Consider the following 18,608-nt stretch of genomic DNA (forward strand, 5'->3'; position numbering starts at 1 on the left):
CCCAAACCCTGTTCTCTTTGGGTCTGGGAAACAAGGCCTGCCCGGCGAAATCAAGGCAAGGCGGGGGCCCCTCAGCTGTCCCCCACTTGCCAAGAGTGGGTGGGGCAATAGTGTCAGAGACGACTGGATTGTGCTCTCCTGGGCCAGCGCAGGCCCTCCTGTCCCCTTCTGAGGGGTCCTGGGGTCCTCGGGAGTGGGCAGATATAAAGAGGGGCGGGGCTTGCTACCTCAAACTGGAGAACGCGCCCAGCTCGCCCAGCTTGGGGTCTGGCTGGATTCCTCGTGTCTTAAAAAGAAAGGGCTCTTGCCAGGACACACGTGGCAAGAAAGCACACTTAGAAAGTTGTCGGCTAAGTGCTGTACTAAAAATATTTACTAAACGTCTTGGCTGGAAAGAAACGGGGATTATTTTCCTAAAAAAGTCAAACGTGGCTCCCAAGGAGGGGCTGCTTTTCCCCTGGGACGGGGCAGGGTGGGCCCAGGCCTGCAGGCCTGAATTCTGGGAGCTGGGCTCCAGAGGAGGCCCAAGTCCGAACATGACGGGGTTCAGAGGCTGGAGCAAACCCAGCTCAGCTCATCCTCCTTCCCAGGTGGGAACCCCTCAAAAGTCTTTAAAAAAATAACAACAATAATAACGAAAGGGGGAAAAGTTGTGTGTGTGAGTGAGGGGGGGGCGGGGATGGTGTGGAGTACTCAAGTGGTGCACTCAAGAAAAGGTGGACCAGGCTGTGCAGGCACCTCTATTTGCAGGAAGGGGTGGTGCTCAGAAGATGTTGGGGCACATGTGCCAGTCCTGCCTCTCCTTGGCCTCCCAGTAGCCGCCTTTGTACATGAAGGCCATCTCTCCGGTCAGCGGGTCCAGCTTCCTCTCAAACCACAGCGGCACGTACAGATCCGTCTCCTTTTCTGCTGGACAGGCATAGCGGGGCGGGTGGGCGGGCTCCCCAAATTCCCCACCGGGGCCCAGGCAACCCACCCCTACCCCACCTGCAGCGCCCCCTCGGGCACCCTCAGGGTCACACCTGCATGCACAAACACACCTACACACACACACACACCTACACACACACACACACACCTACACACACACACACCTACACACACACACACACACCACTGGCCTCACCTTCCTCGGAGACAGACACACACACACACCTACACACACACACACAACCCCACTGGCCTCACCTTCCTCGGAGACAGACAGACAGACACACACACACACACACACACCCCAGCTGGCCTTACCTTCCTCGGAGACAGACAGACAGACACACACACACCCCACTGGCCTCACCTTCCTCGGAGACAGACACACACACACACACACACACACACACACACACACACACACCCCGGCTGGCCTTACCTTCCTCGGAGCCGCAGCCCTGGGAGCAGGACTCGAGCCGCCGACGCCGCGAGATGCGCTGCTTCTCCTCGAGCCGCTGCTTCTCCACGTTGGCCTGGTCCCAGTGCCCCCTCTCCATCAGCCGCTGGTCCGGCCGCAGGCGGCTGTCGGTGGGCGCCACGCCCTCCTCCTGCTCATTGAGCGTCAGGGCCAGCTCCGAGAAGTAGTACATATTCTCCGCGTTCTCCCTGCAGTGGCCACGGGTGGTGTGAGCAGCGCGCCCCCTCCGTGCCCACCCCAGACATCTGCCACGCCGGCCTTCGCCTGGCTCACTTGGGCCACACACCTGCCATCCTCAGTTTCCCTACTCTCTCCGCCACTGGACAGTGGGCCCTTCTGACTGGGTTTTCACAAATGATCAGCTTAATGTTGCTTCCTAACACTCTCTCATTTTTATGTTTCTTGGGGGCTTTTGGTGCACACTAGGGCTTACTCCTGGCTCTGCACTCTGGGATTACTCCTGGCGGAGTAGAGGGTTGCTGAGGATTGAACCTGGGTCAGCTGCATGCAAAACAAATGCCTTAATCACTTAACTATCTGGTCCATCATAATGGTCTTAGCTGCAGCATTCGCTTGGGCAGCAGCGGTATGGGTGACAACTGTTTTTCCCGTTTTCACAATTTTGGCTGTTTTCCTTCCTAGATGATGCCGGAAATTGGTTGACTAAGGACTTTCTGCTTTATTAATTTTGTTCTCTTTCTTGGACTTTACTTTGCCTTTTTTCTAACTTATTGATATAGACCTTTACTGTTTTCCAGCCTTCCTTTAGTCCTTTTTATTTTGTTTTGGGGCCACACTCCTGTTTCAGAGCTAGAAATTACTTCTGGTGGGCTCAGGAAACCCTAATGGATGCTGGGGATTGACCCCAAGTCATCTGTGTGCAAGGCAAGCGCACTATTGCTATACTATTGCTCTGTCCTCTTTTAGAACATTTTTAAGACTATGTAATATTTACTTCAAGTACTGGAGTAGTTGAGTTCTATTTTTCCTGAGTTCTATTTTCATTATTATGCAGTTAGATTTTCTTTTATCTTTTTGGCCGGCTGACCCGGGTTCAATTCCTCTGCCCCTCTTAGAGAGCCCGGCAAGCTACCGAGAGTATCCAGCCCGCATGGCAAAGCCTGGCAAGCTACCCATGACGTATTCATATGCCAAACACAGTAACAACAAGTCTCACAATGGAGACGTTACTGGGCCCACTTGAGCAAATCGATGAACAATGGGAGCACAGTGCTACAGTGCTTTTTGGCCTATGGATTCATTACAAGGGAATTTCTTTTTATTTTGGGACCAAACCTGCCAATGCTCAAGGGTTACTCCTTGCTCTGCACTCAGGAATCATTCCTGGCAGTGTGCAGGTCACCATGTGGGATGCTGGTCATTGAGCCCAGGTGGGTTACCTTACCTGCTATACACACCAGGCTCAAGGGTATTATTTCTGAAGCCATCTTCATTTCTACTATAACTGCCTTGAAATCAGACCCTATACTTAGTATAATTTCAGTTCTCAGTCTAAGGTTAGTTTCTGCAAATGCTCCACATGCAACGAAAGTTGTAGTATCCTACAACTGTCCAGTCAAATCTACTGTTATAAAGTTTTCCTCCTGGTTGTCTTCCCCTGTCTGGTTCATTACTTAAAGGTCTTTTAAAATTTCCCATTTGGGGGGATAGTATATATTATAGCAGGTAGGGTGCTTGCCTTGCAAGTGACTCACCTGTGTTTGATCCCTGGCATTACATATAGTTCCCTGAACACAACCAGGAGTGATCTCAGATCACAGAGCAAGGAGTAAGCCCTGAACACAGCTGGGAGGGGCCCAAACACACACACACACTCACACACACTCACACACACACACACACAAATACACTTTCCTACTTTGGTAATAATTCCGTCTATTTCTCCTTATAATTCTATCAACTTTTGCTGTATATTTGTATGCTATGTTATTTGGTGCAGGATCCGTTTACACTTAACTCATCTTCCTGGTACACTGAAACTTAGTCATTATATCCTTCTTTTTTGGTGGGGGGGGGGTGACACCCAGCGATGCACAGGAGTTACTCCTGGTTCATGCACTCAAAAATCTCTCCTGGCAGTGCTTGGGGGACCATATGGGATGCTGGGAATCGAACCTGGGTCTGCCGCGTGCACCCTATCCGCTGTGCTATTGCTCCAACCCCAGTCATTACATCCTTCTTATTCTTCCAGTGCTTTATTTTTTTTAAACTTTCTGTTGCTTTAAAATTTAGTGATATTAGTGCCTCTATGCAACAACTTTGGTCTGGTTTGTATGTCTATATCACTTAATCACTTAACTTCCCGTTAGTCATCGATTTGCTCGAGTGGGCGCCAGTAACGTCTCCATTTGTCCCTGTCGCGTGCTAGTGTAGCCCAATGGCATCTGTTCGCTCTGGGAACATGAAGTGCCTCAAACTAATCGTTCATGATCTTGATGAAGAAGTCTGACCATCTGGTAGGTGGGCGGCCACGCGGTCTTTTGACATCCCGTGGAATCCAGTCAGTAACAGCTCTAGTCCAACGGTCGTCTTTAAATCTCATTACGTGACCAGCCCATCTGATTTTCGACACCTTGGCAAATGAGACAGCGTCCCTGATTCTTGATCGTCGACGGATGTCAGAACTCCGGATTCTTTCTCTCATTTGAGTGAAACGTGATATTCCAAGCATAGCTCTTTCTATTCTTCTTTGGGAGACCTGAATAGCGTTCTCATCCTGTTTGCCTAGGGCCCAGGTCTCTGAGGCATATGTTAATGCAGGAAGAACAGTGGAATCAAAGAGATGTGCCCGGAGCCGGAGGTTCTTCGTCCTCTTAGCTATTTCTTCGACGTTCTTGAAGGCGTTCCAAGCCGCTCTCTTCCTCCTGCGCAGCTCGGGTGCCAGGTCATTTGTCATGTTGACTTCTCGACCTAGGTATACAAAGCTGTTGCATTCGGAGATGGTCGTTCCGTTGAGAGCGAATGGGGCATCAGGAACGAGGCTATTTCTCATAAACATTGTCTTCGTAAGATTCAGCTGTAGTCCTACCTTTCCACACTCACGGTCAAAGTCAGCCAGCATTTGTGCCACTTGGCAGATGTTTGGTGTTATTAAAACAATGTCATCAGCAAAGCAGAGGTGGTGTAGTTGCCGACCATCTATCTTCACTCCCATTCCTTCCCATTCCAGTCATCGCATGATGTTCTCGAGGGTGGCACTGAAGAGTTTCAGTGAAATGGTATCACCCTGCCGAACCCCTCTCTTGACATCAATGATCACTTCTTTGTAGAATAGTGAGATCCTGGTAGTGAATCCGCAATATAGCTCACGGAGGATCCTGATGTATTGGGCTTGAATGCCCTGATTGGCTAGGGCTTCAATGACCGCTTCCGTCTCAACAGAATCAAAGGCCTTCTTTAAATCAATGAACGTTAAACAGAGCGGCATCAGGGGTGGGGGGTGGCAGGGGCCTCATGGTAAGGGGGGCGTTCTGGGCCGTCCTTCACGCCCGACCGAGGTCACCAGCTGCCCCCCACGAGCGGCTCTCCAGCACGGCCACGGCCCCGGAAGCACAAGGACTTAGCACAGAACGCCACCCGCTTGGAGCAGAAAAGCAAATGGACTATGTATTAAACTGCGCCAGCATGCCTGCCCGGAGGGGAAAGGGTGTTGACCCACTCGCCGCTCCTCTCTGGAAAGATGGCGGCCGCACGGGAGCCTTGTGGACAGCAGGTTTGAGCCGGGGGCGGGGGGCAGCGGGGGCCTCATGGGAAGGGGGCATTCTGGGCCATTCTTCACGCCCGACCGAGGTCACCAGCTGCCCCCCACGAGTGGCTCTCCGGCACGGCCACGGCCCCAGAGGCACAAGGACTTAGCACAGAGAACCACCCACTTGGAGCAGAAAAGCAAATGGACTATGTGTTAAACTGCGCCAGCATGCCTGCCCGGAGGGGAAAGGGTGTTGACCCACTCGCCGCTCCTCTCTGGAAAGAAAGATGGCGGCCGCACGGGAGCCTTGTGGATAGCAGGTTTGAGCCGGGGGTGGGGGGCGGCAGGGGCCTCATGGGAAGGGGGGCGTTCTGGGCCATCCTTCACGCCCGACCGAGGTCGCCAGCTGCCCCCCACGAGCGGCTCTCCGGCACGGCCATGGCCCCGGAGGCACAAGGATTTAGCACAGAAAGCCACCTGCTTGGAGCAGAAAAGCAAATGGACTATGTGTTAAACCGCACCAGTATGCCTGCCCGGAGGGGAAAGGGTGTTGACCCACTTGCCCGCTCCTCTCTGGAAAGAAAGATGGCGGCCGCACGGGAGCCTTGTGGACAGCAGGTTTGAGCCGCAGGTGGGGGCGGCAGGGACCTCATGGGAAGGGGGGCGTTCTGGGCCGTCCTTCACGCCCGACCGAGGTCACCAGCTGCCCCCCACGAGCGACTCTCCGGCATGGCCACGACTCCAGAACACAGAAACCAATTTCTTAACTATCTAACTTTTAATAGAAATACTTCCAGGGTTAATAAGTAAAATAGCAGAAATCCAAAACCGCATTTTATTCTTAAACCCAGCTGTAGAAAGCAAATCATTTCACAACGCTGTTTCAGCATATCTGATTGGGGGGAGGGGGTCATAAACTCTAAACAATAATTGTGCATCTTCTATCGAAACAATGTATCTAGTCAAAGTAGATAGAGTATTAACTAGAACTCATCTGCCTCACAGGAATTGGGAGGGGTGGGAGGTGGGGTTCTATTGGAGTTCACGGTTAAAAATAAGTATTGGTAAAGGGAAATGTGTTTGATACTTACATGACTGAGACCTAAACCCAAAAGCTCTGTAACTTTTCCCACAGTGATTCAATAAAGAAATAAATTATTAAAAAAAAATAAACAGAGCGGCATCTTGAACTCCCGAGAAACCTCAATGAGCTTGGTTATCGTGTGGATATGGTGGATGGTGCTGAATCCTTTGCGGAACCCGGCTTGCTCGCATGGTTGTCCTTCATCTAGTGGTCTGCCAATCCTATTTAGGATGACTCAACTTGTAGATGACAGACAATAGGCAGATCGGGCAATAGTTGCCAATGTCATGAATGTCTCCCTTCTTGAACAGTAGTACGGTCCTGCTGGTTTTCCACTGGGACGGAACCTTGCATTCAGACAAGTAGCGAGTGAAGAGCCGAGCCAGTGTATTGATGAGTACTGACGGCAGGTTCTTCAGTTGTTCAGGTCTGACCTTGTCTGGGTCGGGTGCTGTTTGTTTCTTTACCGACAAAATGGCGTGTCGGATTTCGGAAGGGAGAACATTGGGAACGACATATCCATCCTGTGGAATTTGGTATGTCGGCAAGTGGACATGGCTATCGAAGAGATTTGAGTAGAAGTCATGGATAATCTTCTCCATTGCCGTTCTGGAGGATGTGATGGATCCATCAGGACGTCAGAGGGCAGTCATCTTGGTCTTGTAGTTGGCAAAGGACAGGCGGGCATTATGAATACTCTTCCCGGCTTCTGCCGCATCTACCAGCACTTCTGCTCTTCTCTCTTTGAGGTCTTCCTTGATCGCATCTCTGCACTGCTTTTCGAACTCGGACGTCAGCTTGCGGTTGCCTGAGGCATGCACCAAACCACGCTGGCGAATAAGCTCAAGAGTTTTCGAAGACAGGCGTTTTTTTGTGGCTATCTCTCTCTTGGCATTCCTCGCATATTCATGGAGTTGCTGTACCAGTCGATCGTATTCCTAGTCAATGTTGTCAACAATGGCATCTTCCCATGTTGCCGCAATAGTGCCAAAGAGCTCCCAGTTGGTGGTCATTCTGGGAGTTCTCTTTTTAAACTTTGCAGCCCTTTCTCCCCGCTCTGTGAAGTAGAATTTTGCATGAAGGAGACGGTGATCTGATCCCGTTAGGAATTTTGGGACAACAGCGACATCGGTCAGGCAAAACCGTCGATTGAATATGATGTGGTCTATTTCATTGTGGAATCGTCCACCGGGAGACTCCCAAGTCCAACGTTTAGATTCAGCCTTCTGGAACTGTGAGTAACCATGGATGGTCTTGGTCAACATGATGAACTCAGACAGTCTCTCACCCTGTTCGGTCCATTCTAGGCCATGGGTCCCGATGTGGAGTTCTTTGGCTGATCTTCTCGGTCTTATCTTGGCATTAAAATCACTGACAATGATCTTGTAGAAGGTGTGGTCTTCTTTATAGAACTTCTCCAGCTCCATGTAGAACTTCTCAATTTCTCTTTTATCATAATGAGATGTTGGTGCGTAGACAACGAAGATAGAAACTGCCGGCAGTGAGCCACATCTATTCCAATGTAAACGTCCGATTAGGGTTGTTAGGCATTCGAATGAATCAATGCTCATGGCCAAGTTTGTGTTGACAAGGACACCGACGCCTCCGACACCTCTTTTATCGCATGTTCCGAGGAACAATTCTTCTCCAGTGTCGAAAACGGCATGGTGAGATTCGTGCCTTCTTGTCTCGGTCAGACCAATGATGTCGTACTTGATCATTCGCACTTGTACCATCAGGTCCTCGATGGATGCATCTGATGCTAGCGTATGTGCATTGAAAGTACAGACGATCATTTTTGTCTTCCTTCGTTGTGGCAGCCTAGTTCGGTCTTGAGATTTTATCGGCCTCTCCTTTCTCATCCTTCTCAGTGCTGCCATATCGGTGAAGCCTTCAGGGTCAGATGAATGAGACCAGTTGTAGTTACTGGTTTTGGCATATTGAATACACAACGGATAGCTTGCCAGGCTCTTCTGTGCGGGCGGAATACTCTCGGTAGCTTGCCAGTCTTTCCGAGAGGGATAGAGGCTTTTGGGGCGACCTCTAATCGCCCTTGTAGGTGTTACCATATTTGAACCCTATCAAATATGGTACGACAATTCTGGAAGATGGGTATTTAGTGTCTTATGATGTGTCCTGGAGTGTGGCGGCGGCTGGGTAGTGGAGGTAGTGTCCGTAGTGTCTGCCAGTGGGGTATTTATTTGGTCCCGGTAGGGGTAGGGTGGGTCTTCTGTGCACAATCCAATCCCTGGGTGGTTGGTGGAAGTAGACAGGGCAGGGTAGGGTGGGGCTCATGATTAGAATCCCTTTGTCACCTGTGGTTGGTGGGAGCAAGCAGAGAATCTCTGTCCCTGGGTCCGCCGAGCCTGGAGTCCAAGGTCTCAGAGAGTTCTGCTTATCTTGTTCTGTGGGTCTTCAGTCGTGCGTGAGTCTCGGCCGGAGCTGCCACGCGGGTCCGGAAAGCATCCTGGAGTGTGGAGGCGGCTGGGTAGTGGAGGTAGTCTATATACATATCTTTTTCCCAATCTTTTATTCCAACCTTTATTTCCTTATTTAGATTTATCTCTTGCAAACCACCTACAGTTGGGATTTAAAAATTTGCCAGAAATCTTATGACTATAATGAGAATGTTTAATGTTATTACTATGTTGGATTAAAATCTTTCTTATTATTGCTCAAGCTATGCCACTAACATACCAAGAGTAGCATACTGCATTTGATGCAATCTTGAAAAAAATACATATATATATGGTTGGAGCGATAGCACAGCAGGTAGGGCATTTGCCTTGCACGCGGCCGACCTGGCCGACCCAGGTTCGATTTTTCCGCCCTTCTTAGAGAACCCAGCAAGCTACTAAGAGTATCTCGCATGCATGGCAAAGCCTGGAAAGCTACCTGTGACATATTCGATATGCCAAACACAGTAACAACAAGTCTCACGATGGAGATGTTGCTGGTTACTGCTCGAGCAAATCGATGAACAATGGGACAGTGACAGGACAGTGATATATATATAAAGCACACAAGGTTCAGCCTGTAATACCATGTTCGGGATCTCTTATGCTTAATGGCTCCAAGGTGAGAAACAACAATTTTCACACTTCCCTCTAAGAAAACTTTTTTGGATCATTTTTAGTGGATTATTCATAACAAGCAATACAAAATAAATTATTTAGCATTTGCCTTTGGGGCAGGATTGGGTGGTGGTGGGAAAATTCGAAATGGTTGTGGGATTGGTATTGAAATATTGAGTGTTAATTATTGTGAAAAACTTTATAAAAATAAATTTAAAAATTTTTTATTTCATTTCAATTTTTGGTCTACTGTTTATGGACCTCCGGTAAACTTCAGATCGGTCATAATTCGTGGTCCATGACACCTTGTTTTATTTTTTAATTTTTTAATTCTTGAATGGTCTTCTATTAGTACAACCTTGCCAGGCTGTACAGAAGGTAGAATCCAAACAGGAAATTCATGGAATCGTGTGGAAAGTTTACCAGCCTGCCCACTTCTTCTCAGGAAGCCACCAGTAAGGTTCCTGTGGACTTTGTTTTGGGGACACATCTGGCTGCACTCGGGGCTTACTCCTATCTCTGGGCTCAGAGACCATGTTGTGCCAGGAATTGAGCCCAGGTCAATAACATGCAAGGCAAGTGCCTTAACTCCTGCACTATCTCTTCAATCTAATTGCCTTTTTTTTTTTTGCTTTTTTTTTGGGGGGGGTCACACCCAGCGATGCACAGGGGTTACTCCTGGCTCTGCACTCAGGAGTTACTCCTGGCGGTGCTCAGGGGACCATATGGGATGCTGGGAATCAAACCCAGGTCGACCGCGTGCAAGGCAAACGCCCTACCTGCTGTGCTATCTCTCCAGCCCCCTAATTGCCTTTTGATATGATTTTTTTGCTTCTTTATAAGTAGTCTTTTTTTTTTCTCATTTGTTTTTGGGCCACACTGGATAATACTCAGAGGCTCCTCCCAGACTGGTGCTCAGGGATCCATTTGTTGCTGGGGATCTAATCTGGATCTAATCTCCTGTATGCAAAGCATATGCTCTAGTCTTTTGAGTTTTCTCCCAAGTGCCCTTGTAAGCAGTCTTATAATGTGTTTGTTTGATTTTCACTATATCAAAGGGATATTATAAATAAATGTATGAGGTTGTTTTTTTTTTCTGGTGTGGGGGCCATACTTGGTAGTGCTTAGGGGCTATCCCAGCTTGGTGCTCAGGGGTCATTCCTGGTTGTGCTAGGGGACCATGTGGTGCCAAGGATCAAACCCGGGCCTCCTATATACAAAACATTTGCTACAGCTTGTTGAGCTAACTCTCTACCCATGTGATTTTCTTAAATCAAGATTTAACTGATGTTGTGTGTTGCAGTTCATTTATTACAACTACTATAGATTCACTATTCCTCCTTTTGAATAATGATTTCATTCAACGAATCTGGGTTATTTCCAAGCTTTCAGCTCTGTAGTCTCTTATGGATGTGGTTTGGTTGTGCATCTGCAGAAACAGCTCTTGCGTATACACACCTGGAAGTGGCAATGCTGGGCTACAGTTTATGACGGTCTTCTTTAGAGGCAAGGACAAGTTGCTTTCCAACATGGTTATACCATTTTACACTACTAACAAAGGTGTTAAAAAGATATTGTAGGTTTACTTCTTCCAACACTTTTCTCCAGTTTCCCAACTGAAATGAAAGTAAGATGATCTCATTGTGATTTTGATTTAAATTTCTCTGATTATCAGTGGCCATTTTCAAATAATGTCTTTCAAATAATGACAGCTGTTTATCTTCTGTGAAATTCTTGTGTACTTTCCCCCATTGGATTGTTTCAGCTTTTTAACTGATTAGAAGTTCTTCATGTATTTTTATTTAATTTTAATGTGATAAAATACTTTTATTCTTGACACCGGTCTTTTGTCAGATGTAAAGTATTGTGGTTGTCTTCTCCAAGTTTACACATAGTCTTTAATTTTCTTTCAGTGCTTTTTCAGCAGTAGTTTAATACAGTCAAATGTATTGATGCTTTTTGGATCTTGTCTAAGATTTATTTCCTTAAGGGATAAAAGATACTTATTTTTCTTCTTAGAGTCTAATTGTTTAAAGCAGGTCAAACCTAATTACATATTACCCAGGTTCAAATTTTTATTATAAGGGAGGAATTCAGTTTAATTTTTCTCTATATGAAGAACATTTGCCAGTTTGTTTTGTTTTTTTGTTCCTCACTCCGTTGTGCTCAGTCTTATTCCTGACTCTGCATTCAAGGTCACTCCTGGCAGGTTCAAAAGACTATATGGGGTGCCAGGGATTGAACTTAGGTCTGCTGAGTGCAAAGCAAGCACCCTATCTCTGTCCCTTTCCCCAGATCATTTTAGCAAATAGTTCCTCATTCCACATGCCAAATATCCATAGGTCTGGGCTCAGTATTTGATTCTACTTCTGATTTTTATGAGGATCAGACCTCTTTTCTCTGTTCTTCTTTAGACATCTCCTGGCCCTTTATTCTTTAAAAATAGACTTAATCAGAATATCAAGTTTCATGAAGATTAATAATAGAATTTTATTTAATCTTCTCACTTTTGAGATCATGACATATTTATGATGCTATTGTTTTATCCATGAATATTATATCTTCCTCCATTTATTTAATCTCTTTGCTGATAATTTCAGTAGTTATGTAACTTTTTTAATGTTTGGCCCACACCCAGCAATGCTCAGAATTAACTCCTGGCTCTGCATTCAAAAATCACTCCTAGCAGTGCTCGGGGGACCATATGTGGTGCCAGGGATTAAACCTGGATTGTCTGGGCTCAAGGCAAGAGCCCTCCCTGCTCCAGCCTATAATTTTCTTTGCAGAATTATTTTTTAATTATTATTTTAATTATTATTTTTCTTTAAAAATATTTTATTTAGAAAAGAAACATTTACAGATGCTTTAAATATAAAATTCATTACAGGGCACTGATGTTCTCTAATATCAAAAGTGATGTCTTTTATTAAATATTTTCTAGTTGTTTGCTAGCAGTTTATAGAAATAAAACATGTGTGCTGGTTGATTTTATATATATGTACATATATATGTTAAATATATACATATATATCAAGTGGTCTCAGGAAGCCTAGGGATACCTCCCAATATTTCCCAGTCAGCCCAGCCAGTGGTTCAATGTAAAAGCCCAAGGATGTGGTTCTGCAGTTCTGGGGGTTATGTGGGCTACTCAAGGCATATTCAGGTCTCCAAGCAGTGCTCAGGGCCTCCAGGCTGTACCCAGTGATGGAGACTATGTGGGTGTGAGGTGAGAGTCAGCCACGAAGAAGGTATCTGCCTTAACCCCTGTACTATCTGGCCCTGTTACCTTTTATCTCCTTCTTTCTTCTCCTTTCATTGAATTTTCTCTACTTTCTCAGAATGGAAACTTAGAAAAGGTCAAAAGCTGGGCTGGGGGCTGGAGCAATAGCACAGCGGATAGGGGGGTTGCCTTGCACGCGGCCGACCTGGGTTCGATTCCCAGCATCCCATGTAGTCCCCGGAGCACCGCCAGGGGTAGTTCCTGAGTGCAGAGCCAGGAGTAACCCCTGTGCATCGCTGGGTATGACCCAAAAAAGCAAGGAAAAAAAAAAAGCTGGGCTGGAGTTGCGCAGGTAAGGCACTTGCCCTGTATGAAGCTAACTCAGCTCAGTCCCTGGCACCCCATATGGTCCCCTGAGCCCCAGCAGGAGTGATCCCTGAGCAAAGAGCCAGGACTCAGCCCTGAGCACCACCGTGTATGGCATGGCCCCCAAACAAAAAAAAATTTAAGAAGTTAAAACTATTATTTACTATTATAAAGAAATCCATCCCCATTTGAGACACTGCTTTTGTTGGATCCAGTCAGTTTAGCTATCTTTTCATTCTCATTCACTTCTGGATACTTAAAATGTCCTATTCTAACTCATTATTTTACCCATGAATTATCAGCTTAATTTTTTTTATGAAATACACTGAGGCTTTTTCCCCCCTCGCTTTTTTTTTTTAAAGCCACAACCAGTATGTTCAGGGACTGTTCTTGACTCAGGAGTGACCCTGGCAGTGCTTGGGGGATCATCTGTGGGGCTGTGGATCGAACCAGATTGGCGCAGGAAGGCAATGCCTTACCTCCTATGCGATCTCTCGCTCTCTTCATAACTTCCAAGTGGATTATCTTCAGCATAGACTATGGTCAGTACTTTGGTTTTCAACCTTTATATGTCTGAAGGCCAACACCAGACTGCACATGGGTAGTTAAAAAACCACTGGTCTATAAGCTACCCTTTTCTCTTTAGGGTTTACCACATACATCACTGACTTTTATATATATTCCATGTACGCCTGAATAAAAATATATTCTGAGTTTTGCATCTCTGTGTGTCTATCCTGTGTTGGTTCGAGATCCTTCATATCCTTGCTGTTCCCGCCCCTTCTGACCTACCTACAAGTGATAGGGGTTGATTAAAATCTCCCAGTCACCAATAGCAGCAATGGATTTATCGGGCTCTCTCTTTACTATGAAGGAATGCTTTTTACACCTTTGAGGCTGTTTCATGACATGCATAACACTTGAAAACATTATACCTCCTTGAAGAATTTTCTCATTAGGCAGCAATCCTTTTATCTCTAATAATGCTTTGCTCTTATGCTCGTTTTACCTACTACTGACAGAGCTATCACTTCTAGGGCAGTCTGTTCATGTCTGCTATTCTCAATGTTGGCACATCTCTCTGTTTTGGTTATCTCTTGGAAAGTATATCTGTCTGGATGTAAGAAAAATCTTTCAGGGCTTTTCCTTTTTCCCCTCTGAAGATGCCTGTGTCTCTCTTAAACGCATATTCTCTTTCTCTTCCCTTAAATCGCTCTCTAAATTTCTTTCAATAAAATCTATTTTGCTTCAGAAAAAAAGGACAGGGAAGGAGGAGAAGTTTCCCAGGGGAAATGCACAAAGGACTGCTGTGCGTGTCTTACATGCTGGAGGCACTGAGTTCGATCCCAACATCCGTGGGTTTGGGCTTGTTGATGCAGGGTCAAAGCACCTAACCATCAGGTTGCACTTCTGGGGAGCAAGCCCCTCAATCCAATCACTTAGTATTTTGCTTTTAATTTATGAGTTGATTCTGCTTATATTTATATTTAGACCTGTTTTTTGGTTTTGGGGCCACACCCAGAGTTGCTTTTGGCTTACTCTTGCTCTGCACTCAGGAATCACTCCCGGCCGGGCTCAGGGAACCATTTGGGGTGGTGGGGATTGATCACTATCCATCTCTCTCCCCCAAGGGCCCCAACACCACTCGCTTTCCATGTCCCCCCCACCAACTCATTTTTGTGGATCAGTTCTCCCATTATATTGCCTTTGGACTTTTGCTGCTACCTTGCTGTGTATTTTTATTTAATTGATTTTTTTGGCAGGAGGGCTACACCTGGTGATGCTCAGGGCTTACTGAGCACCTGGCTCTGCACTCAGGAATTATTCCTGATGGTTCTCAGGGGACCATATAGGATGCTGGAAATTGAACCTGGATTGGAGCATGCAAGCTCCCTGCTGGACTATCACTCTGGCCTTTAAGTTAATTTTTAAACTGAATTACCGTAAGATTTGCTCCGTATCTTTAAGTCCCGCTTATTGGAGATCATTCTGCATCTGTCCTTCTGACTCCACCCAGCTTCATCCTTTAGTTCCATCTGTTTGCTGCAAACTACATGATTTTGCTGTCTCTTGGAGCCGCATAATATTCCATTGTGTATATATAATCAATCACAAACCAATCACAAGTCTGTCTTTGTTCTGGGGGCCGAACTTGGCAATTCTCAGGGATTTCTCCTTGCTGTCACTCTTGATGGGCTTGGAGGACCATATGGGATGCCGGGAATTGAGACAGGGTTGGCTGCGTGCAAGGCACATGAGCTGTCCTCTATCTATGTCTCTGGCCACACAAACTCAAATTCTTATTTCGTTTTTTTATTTATTCTGGGAAATTCATCTCCATTCTTATATTTTAGTTTTCATATTTTTGTCTTGGAGCCACACTGGGAAATGCTCGGGGCCACTCCTGACTCAGTGCCAGGGTTTTGGTTTTGGTTTTATTCTAGGTTTGGGGGCCACACCCAGCGATGCTCCTGGCTTTGCACTCAGGAATCACTCCTGTTGTTCACGAAACCGTGTGGGATGCAAGACAAGCACCTTACCTGCTGTACTGTTGCTCTGACACCAGCATCAGGGTTTTGAAGCCAAGCCTCCTATGAGCTCTGAGCCTGCACTCAGCCCACTGAGCCGTGTCAGCTCTCCTCTTCATTTTCGCTTTCTCCCCTTTCCTTCTGGGAGTCCACTGACATGTACTGAGTGCTTCCTCTGAATCTGAGATGCACCCTTCACACATGTACATGTGACCATGTGTGGTGCCCCTCTTCTGAGGGGGCCTGAGAGCAGGCTCCCTCCGTGACCTGTGTGATAGGGTCCACTATTCATCTTTTTTATTTGTTTTTGAATCACACCCAGCAGTACTCGGGACTTACCACTGGGTCTGTGCTCAGGGATCCCATTCGTATGGGATGCCAGGGTCACATTCATGGGTGCTGAGCACAGCTCTGATGCTCAGGGGTGACCACTGGTGATGCAAGGGGATGTGGTGCTGCAGGTTTGAACAGGGCTCAGCAGGACACAAGGCAAGCCGTAAGCCCTGTAACTCTCTCTCCAGCCTTGTTTTACACTTGAATTCCCCCAAAGACATTATTCACATACGTTCTGTTCTTCATTCATTCCAGCACCTCATTTTGTCCATCTGGAATCAGTTTCCTCCTGCCACAGGCCTATCTGTCAGTGCACATCTGCTGGCAGCAAAGCAGAAATTTTCTTTGAAAATATCTATTTCAGAAGGGCCGGGGCGAGAGGACAGTGGGCAGGGCATTTGCTTTGCATGTGGCCAACCTGAGCTCCATCCCCGGCACCTCATGTGGTGCCCCCCGCCTGCCAGGAGTGATCTCTGAGTGCGGAGCCAGGAGCAAGAGAGGGCCTGCCTTTTCTCTGTAATCTATTGCCTTTTCCAAGCCTTGTTTTTAGTTGAAATTTTTTGGTTTTTGTTTTTTTCTTGGGCCAGGCCGGGAGGGTTGGGTTTGGGTTATACCTGGCAGTGCACATGGGACCTTGTGTGTTGCCAGGGGTTGAACCAGGTTCAACCGTGTGCAAGGCAAGTGACTTGACCCCTGTATTTAGCTGTAGTTTTTCTTTTCTTTTTTCTTTCTTTCTTTTTTTTTTTTTGGCCCACACCCTGTGGTGCTCAGGGCTTAATCCTGGCTCTGTGCAAAGGAATCACTCCTGGCAGGGCCCAGGGGGCCATCTGGGGTGTTAGGGATCAAAGCCAGGACAGCCACATGCAAGGCAAGTGCCCTACCTGCTGTACTACTGCTCCAGCCTTAGTTACAGTTTTTGATCTTTTCAGCTGACCTATAGTCAGTTGATGATTTTCCTCTCTTAACCCTCTCATTAAGTTCTCAGTCTTCTTGTCCTTCACGCCCTACCAAGGTCACGAGTTGCCCCCCCCCCCCCCCCCCACGAGCGGCTCTCTAACACGGCCATGGCTCTAGAGCCACAGAAACCAATCTTATAATTATCTGACTCTCAGCAGAAATACTTCCAGGCTTAATAATTAAAATATCAGAAATCCAAAATCGCGTGGCTGCTATTGCGGCCGTGTGACATCACTTGGTTCTTGTAACCAGCTGTAGAAAACAAATTATTTCACAATGCCTTTTCAGCAGGTCTGATTTTGGGGTATAAACTCTAAATAATAATGGTGCATCTTTTGTCGAAACAATGAATCTAATCAAAGTAGATAGAGTGTTAACTAGAATTCATCTGCCTCACAGGCATTGGGAGGGTTGGGAGGGGGGGTATATTGGGGTTCTTGGTGGTGAAAAATAAGTACTGGTGAAGGGAAATGTGTTTGATGATTGCATGACCGAGACTTAAACCTGAAAGCTTTGTAACTTTTCTCACAGTGATTCAATAAATAAATTAATTTTTAAAAAAAAGAGATGCAAGAACATTCATAAAGGTTATATAACAAACTCAGGACTACAAATTAAAGAATAATAAGTACTTATTCGAGCTAAAATCAAATGGATAATTAAAAGACTAAGTATAAGGGAATTCAAACTTAAAACTCCTAACTAAGGAGGGTAGGAAGGCAGGATGCATTTGGTGGGGGATTTGGGGCACACTGTGATGAGATAAGTAACTGTACATCAAACCATAGTTGTCAATATTACTGTTACTGTTGTGAGACTTGTTGTTACTGTGTTTGGCATATCGAATACATCATGGGGAGCTTGCCAGGCTTTGCCGTGCGGGCGAGATACTTTCGGTAGGTCTTGGTAGCTTGCCAGGCTCTCCGAGAGGGGCAGAGGAATCGAACCCAGCTTATCTTGGTTGGCTGTGCACAAGGCAAATGCCCTACCGCTGTGCTATCGCTCCAGCCCCAATATTTTGTAAATATATTAACTCTAATATTTTAAATCCTGCTTAAAATATCAAATAACTGTATATTGTGAAAAATACTTATATGCATAAGAGATCACTAAAGCTTTTAGAAAGGAATTTTGGGAATAACAAATAAAAATCAAATATCTAAAAAAAAAAGTTCTCAGTCTCAGCTGTTCTTCCTTTGCAGAACTTCCGTTTTGCGTGGCTGGGATATAGTCTGGAGTCCTGGTGTCTCACAGACCCCCGTGCACTGCCAGGAGGGGCCCTGGAGCCCTGCAGCAGCCCTCAGCCACCCGCCACCTCCTTAGACCCTTGTACTGACCCACTTATCCGGTTGGACATGAGTCACCAGTGAAGCCCCTCGAACTCCCGAGGCCTCCCCTTCCCCCAAAATAATTTCTGGTGTGCTCTCTCTGGAATCTAGTACCACATTCACAGTCTTCTCTTTCCTGCAGTTCTTTGCAGGTCCGTTTTCCTTCCCTGGGCTGTGGACACTGTCCTGTCGGCCTGTTTAACATCCCCGCAGATGCCCTGCCACCGCCACTGAGGAGCGCAGTCTCGTACGAGGGGGCACTCGGGCTCCCTGCGGGCTGGCACAGACCACCCTGCCCCCCTCCCGGGCTGCTGCTCCCTCCCTGCCCGCCCCAGGCCCACGTGCCTCTGCCTCGCCCCTCCACTCACGGCAGCGGGTATTTCTTCCACAGCAGCTTGGCGGGCAGCGTCTGGTACACCGTCTTCTGCCTCCCCTCCACGGTGGTGCTGCTGGCGCTGCTCTGCACGATCTTGGCGCACTCCATCTGCTCATCCCACGAGCCGGACAGCACGTAGTGGGCCTTGCCGTGGCCGTCGCTCACCACACCTGACACCTGTGGGCACAGGCGGGGCCAGCATGGGCGTGGGCCCTGCTCGAGGCC

At 47.1% G+C, this 18,608-nt stretch overlaps 1 protein-coding gene across 2 annotated transcripts in view; it reads right to left on the minus strand.

Annotated features, from left to right (window-relative positions):
- Positions 1-666: 666 nt before the first annotated feature.
- OSBP2 (oxysterol binding protein 2) overlaps positions 667-18,608 on the minus strand; it is a 77,072-nt gene continuing 59,130 nt past the window's right edge. For both annotated transcript variants that reach the window (XM_056116528.1, XM_056116527.1), the window contains exons 11-13: positions 18,376-18,560; positions 1,370-1,596; positions 667-909 (exon numbers count right to left, since the gene is read on the minus strand). In XM_056116528.1, coding sequence (XP_055972503.1) covers positions 764-909; positions 1,370-1,596; positions 18,376-18,560 — 558 coding nt within the window. In that variant the 3' untranslated portion in view covers positions 667-763. The remainder of the gene's footprint in view (positions 910-1,369; positions 1,597-18,375; positions 18,561-18,608) is intronic.

This window comes from Sorex fumeus, unplaced genomic scaffold (genome assembly GCF_029834395.1).
Source record: "Sorex fumeus unplaced genomic scaffold, SorFum_2.1 ptg000032l, whole genome shotgun sequence".
Taxonomy (NCBI): Eukaryota; Metazoa; Chordata; class Mammalia; order Eulipotyphla; family Soricidae; genus Sorex; species Sorex fumeus.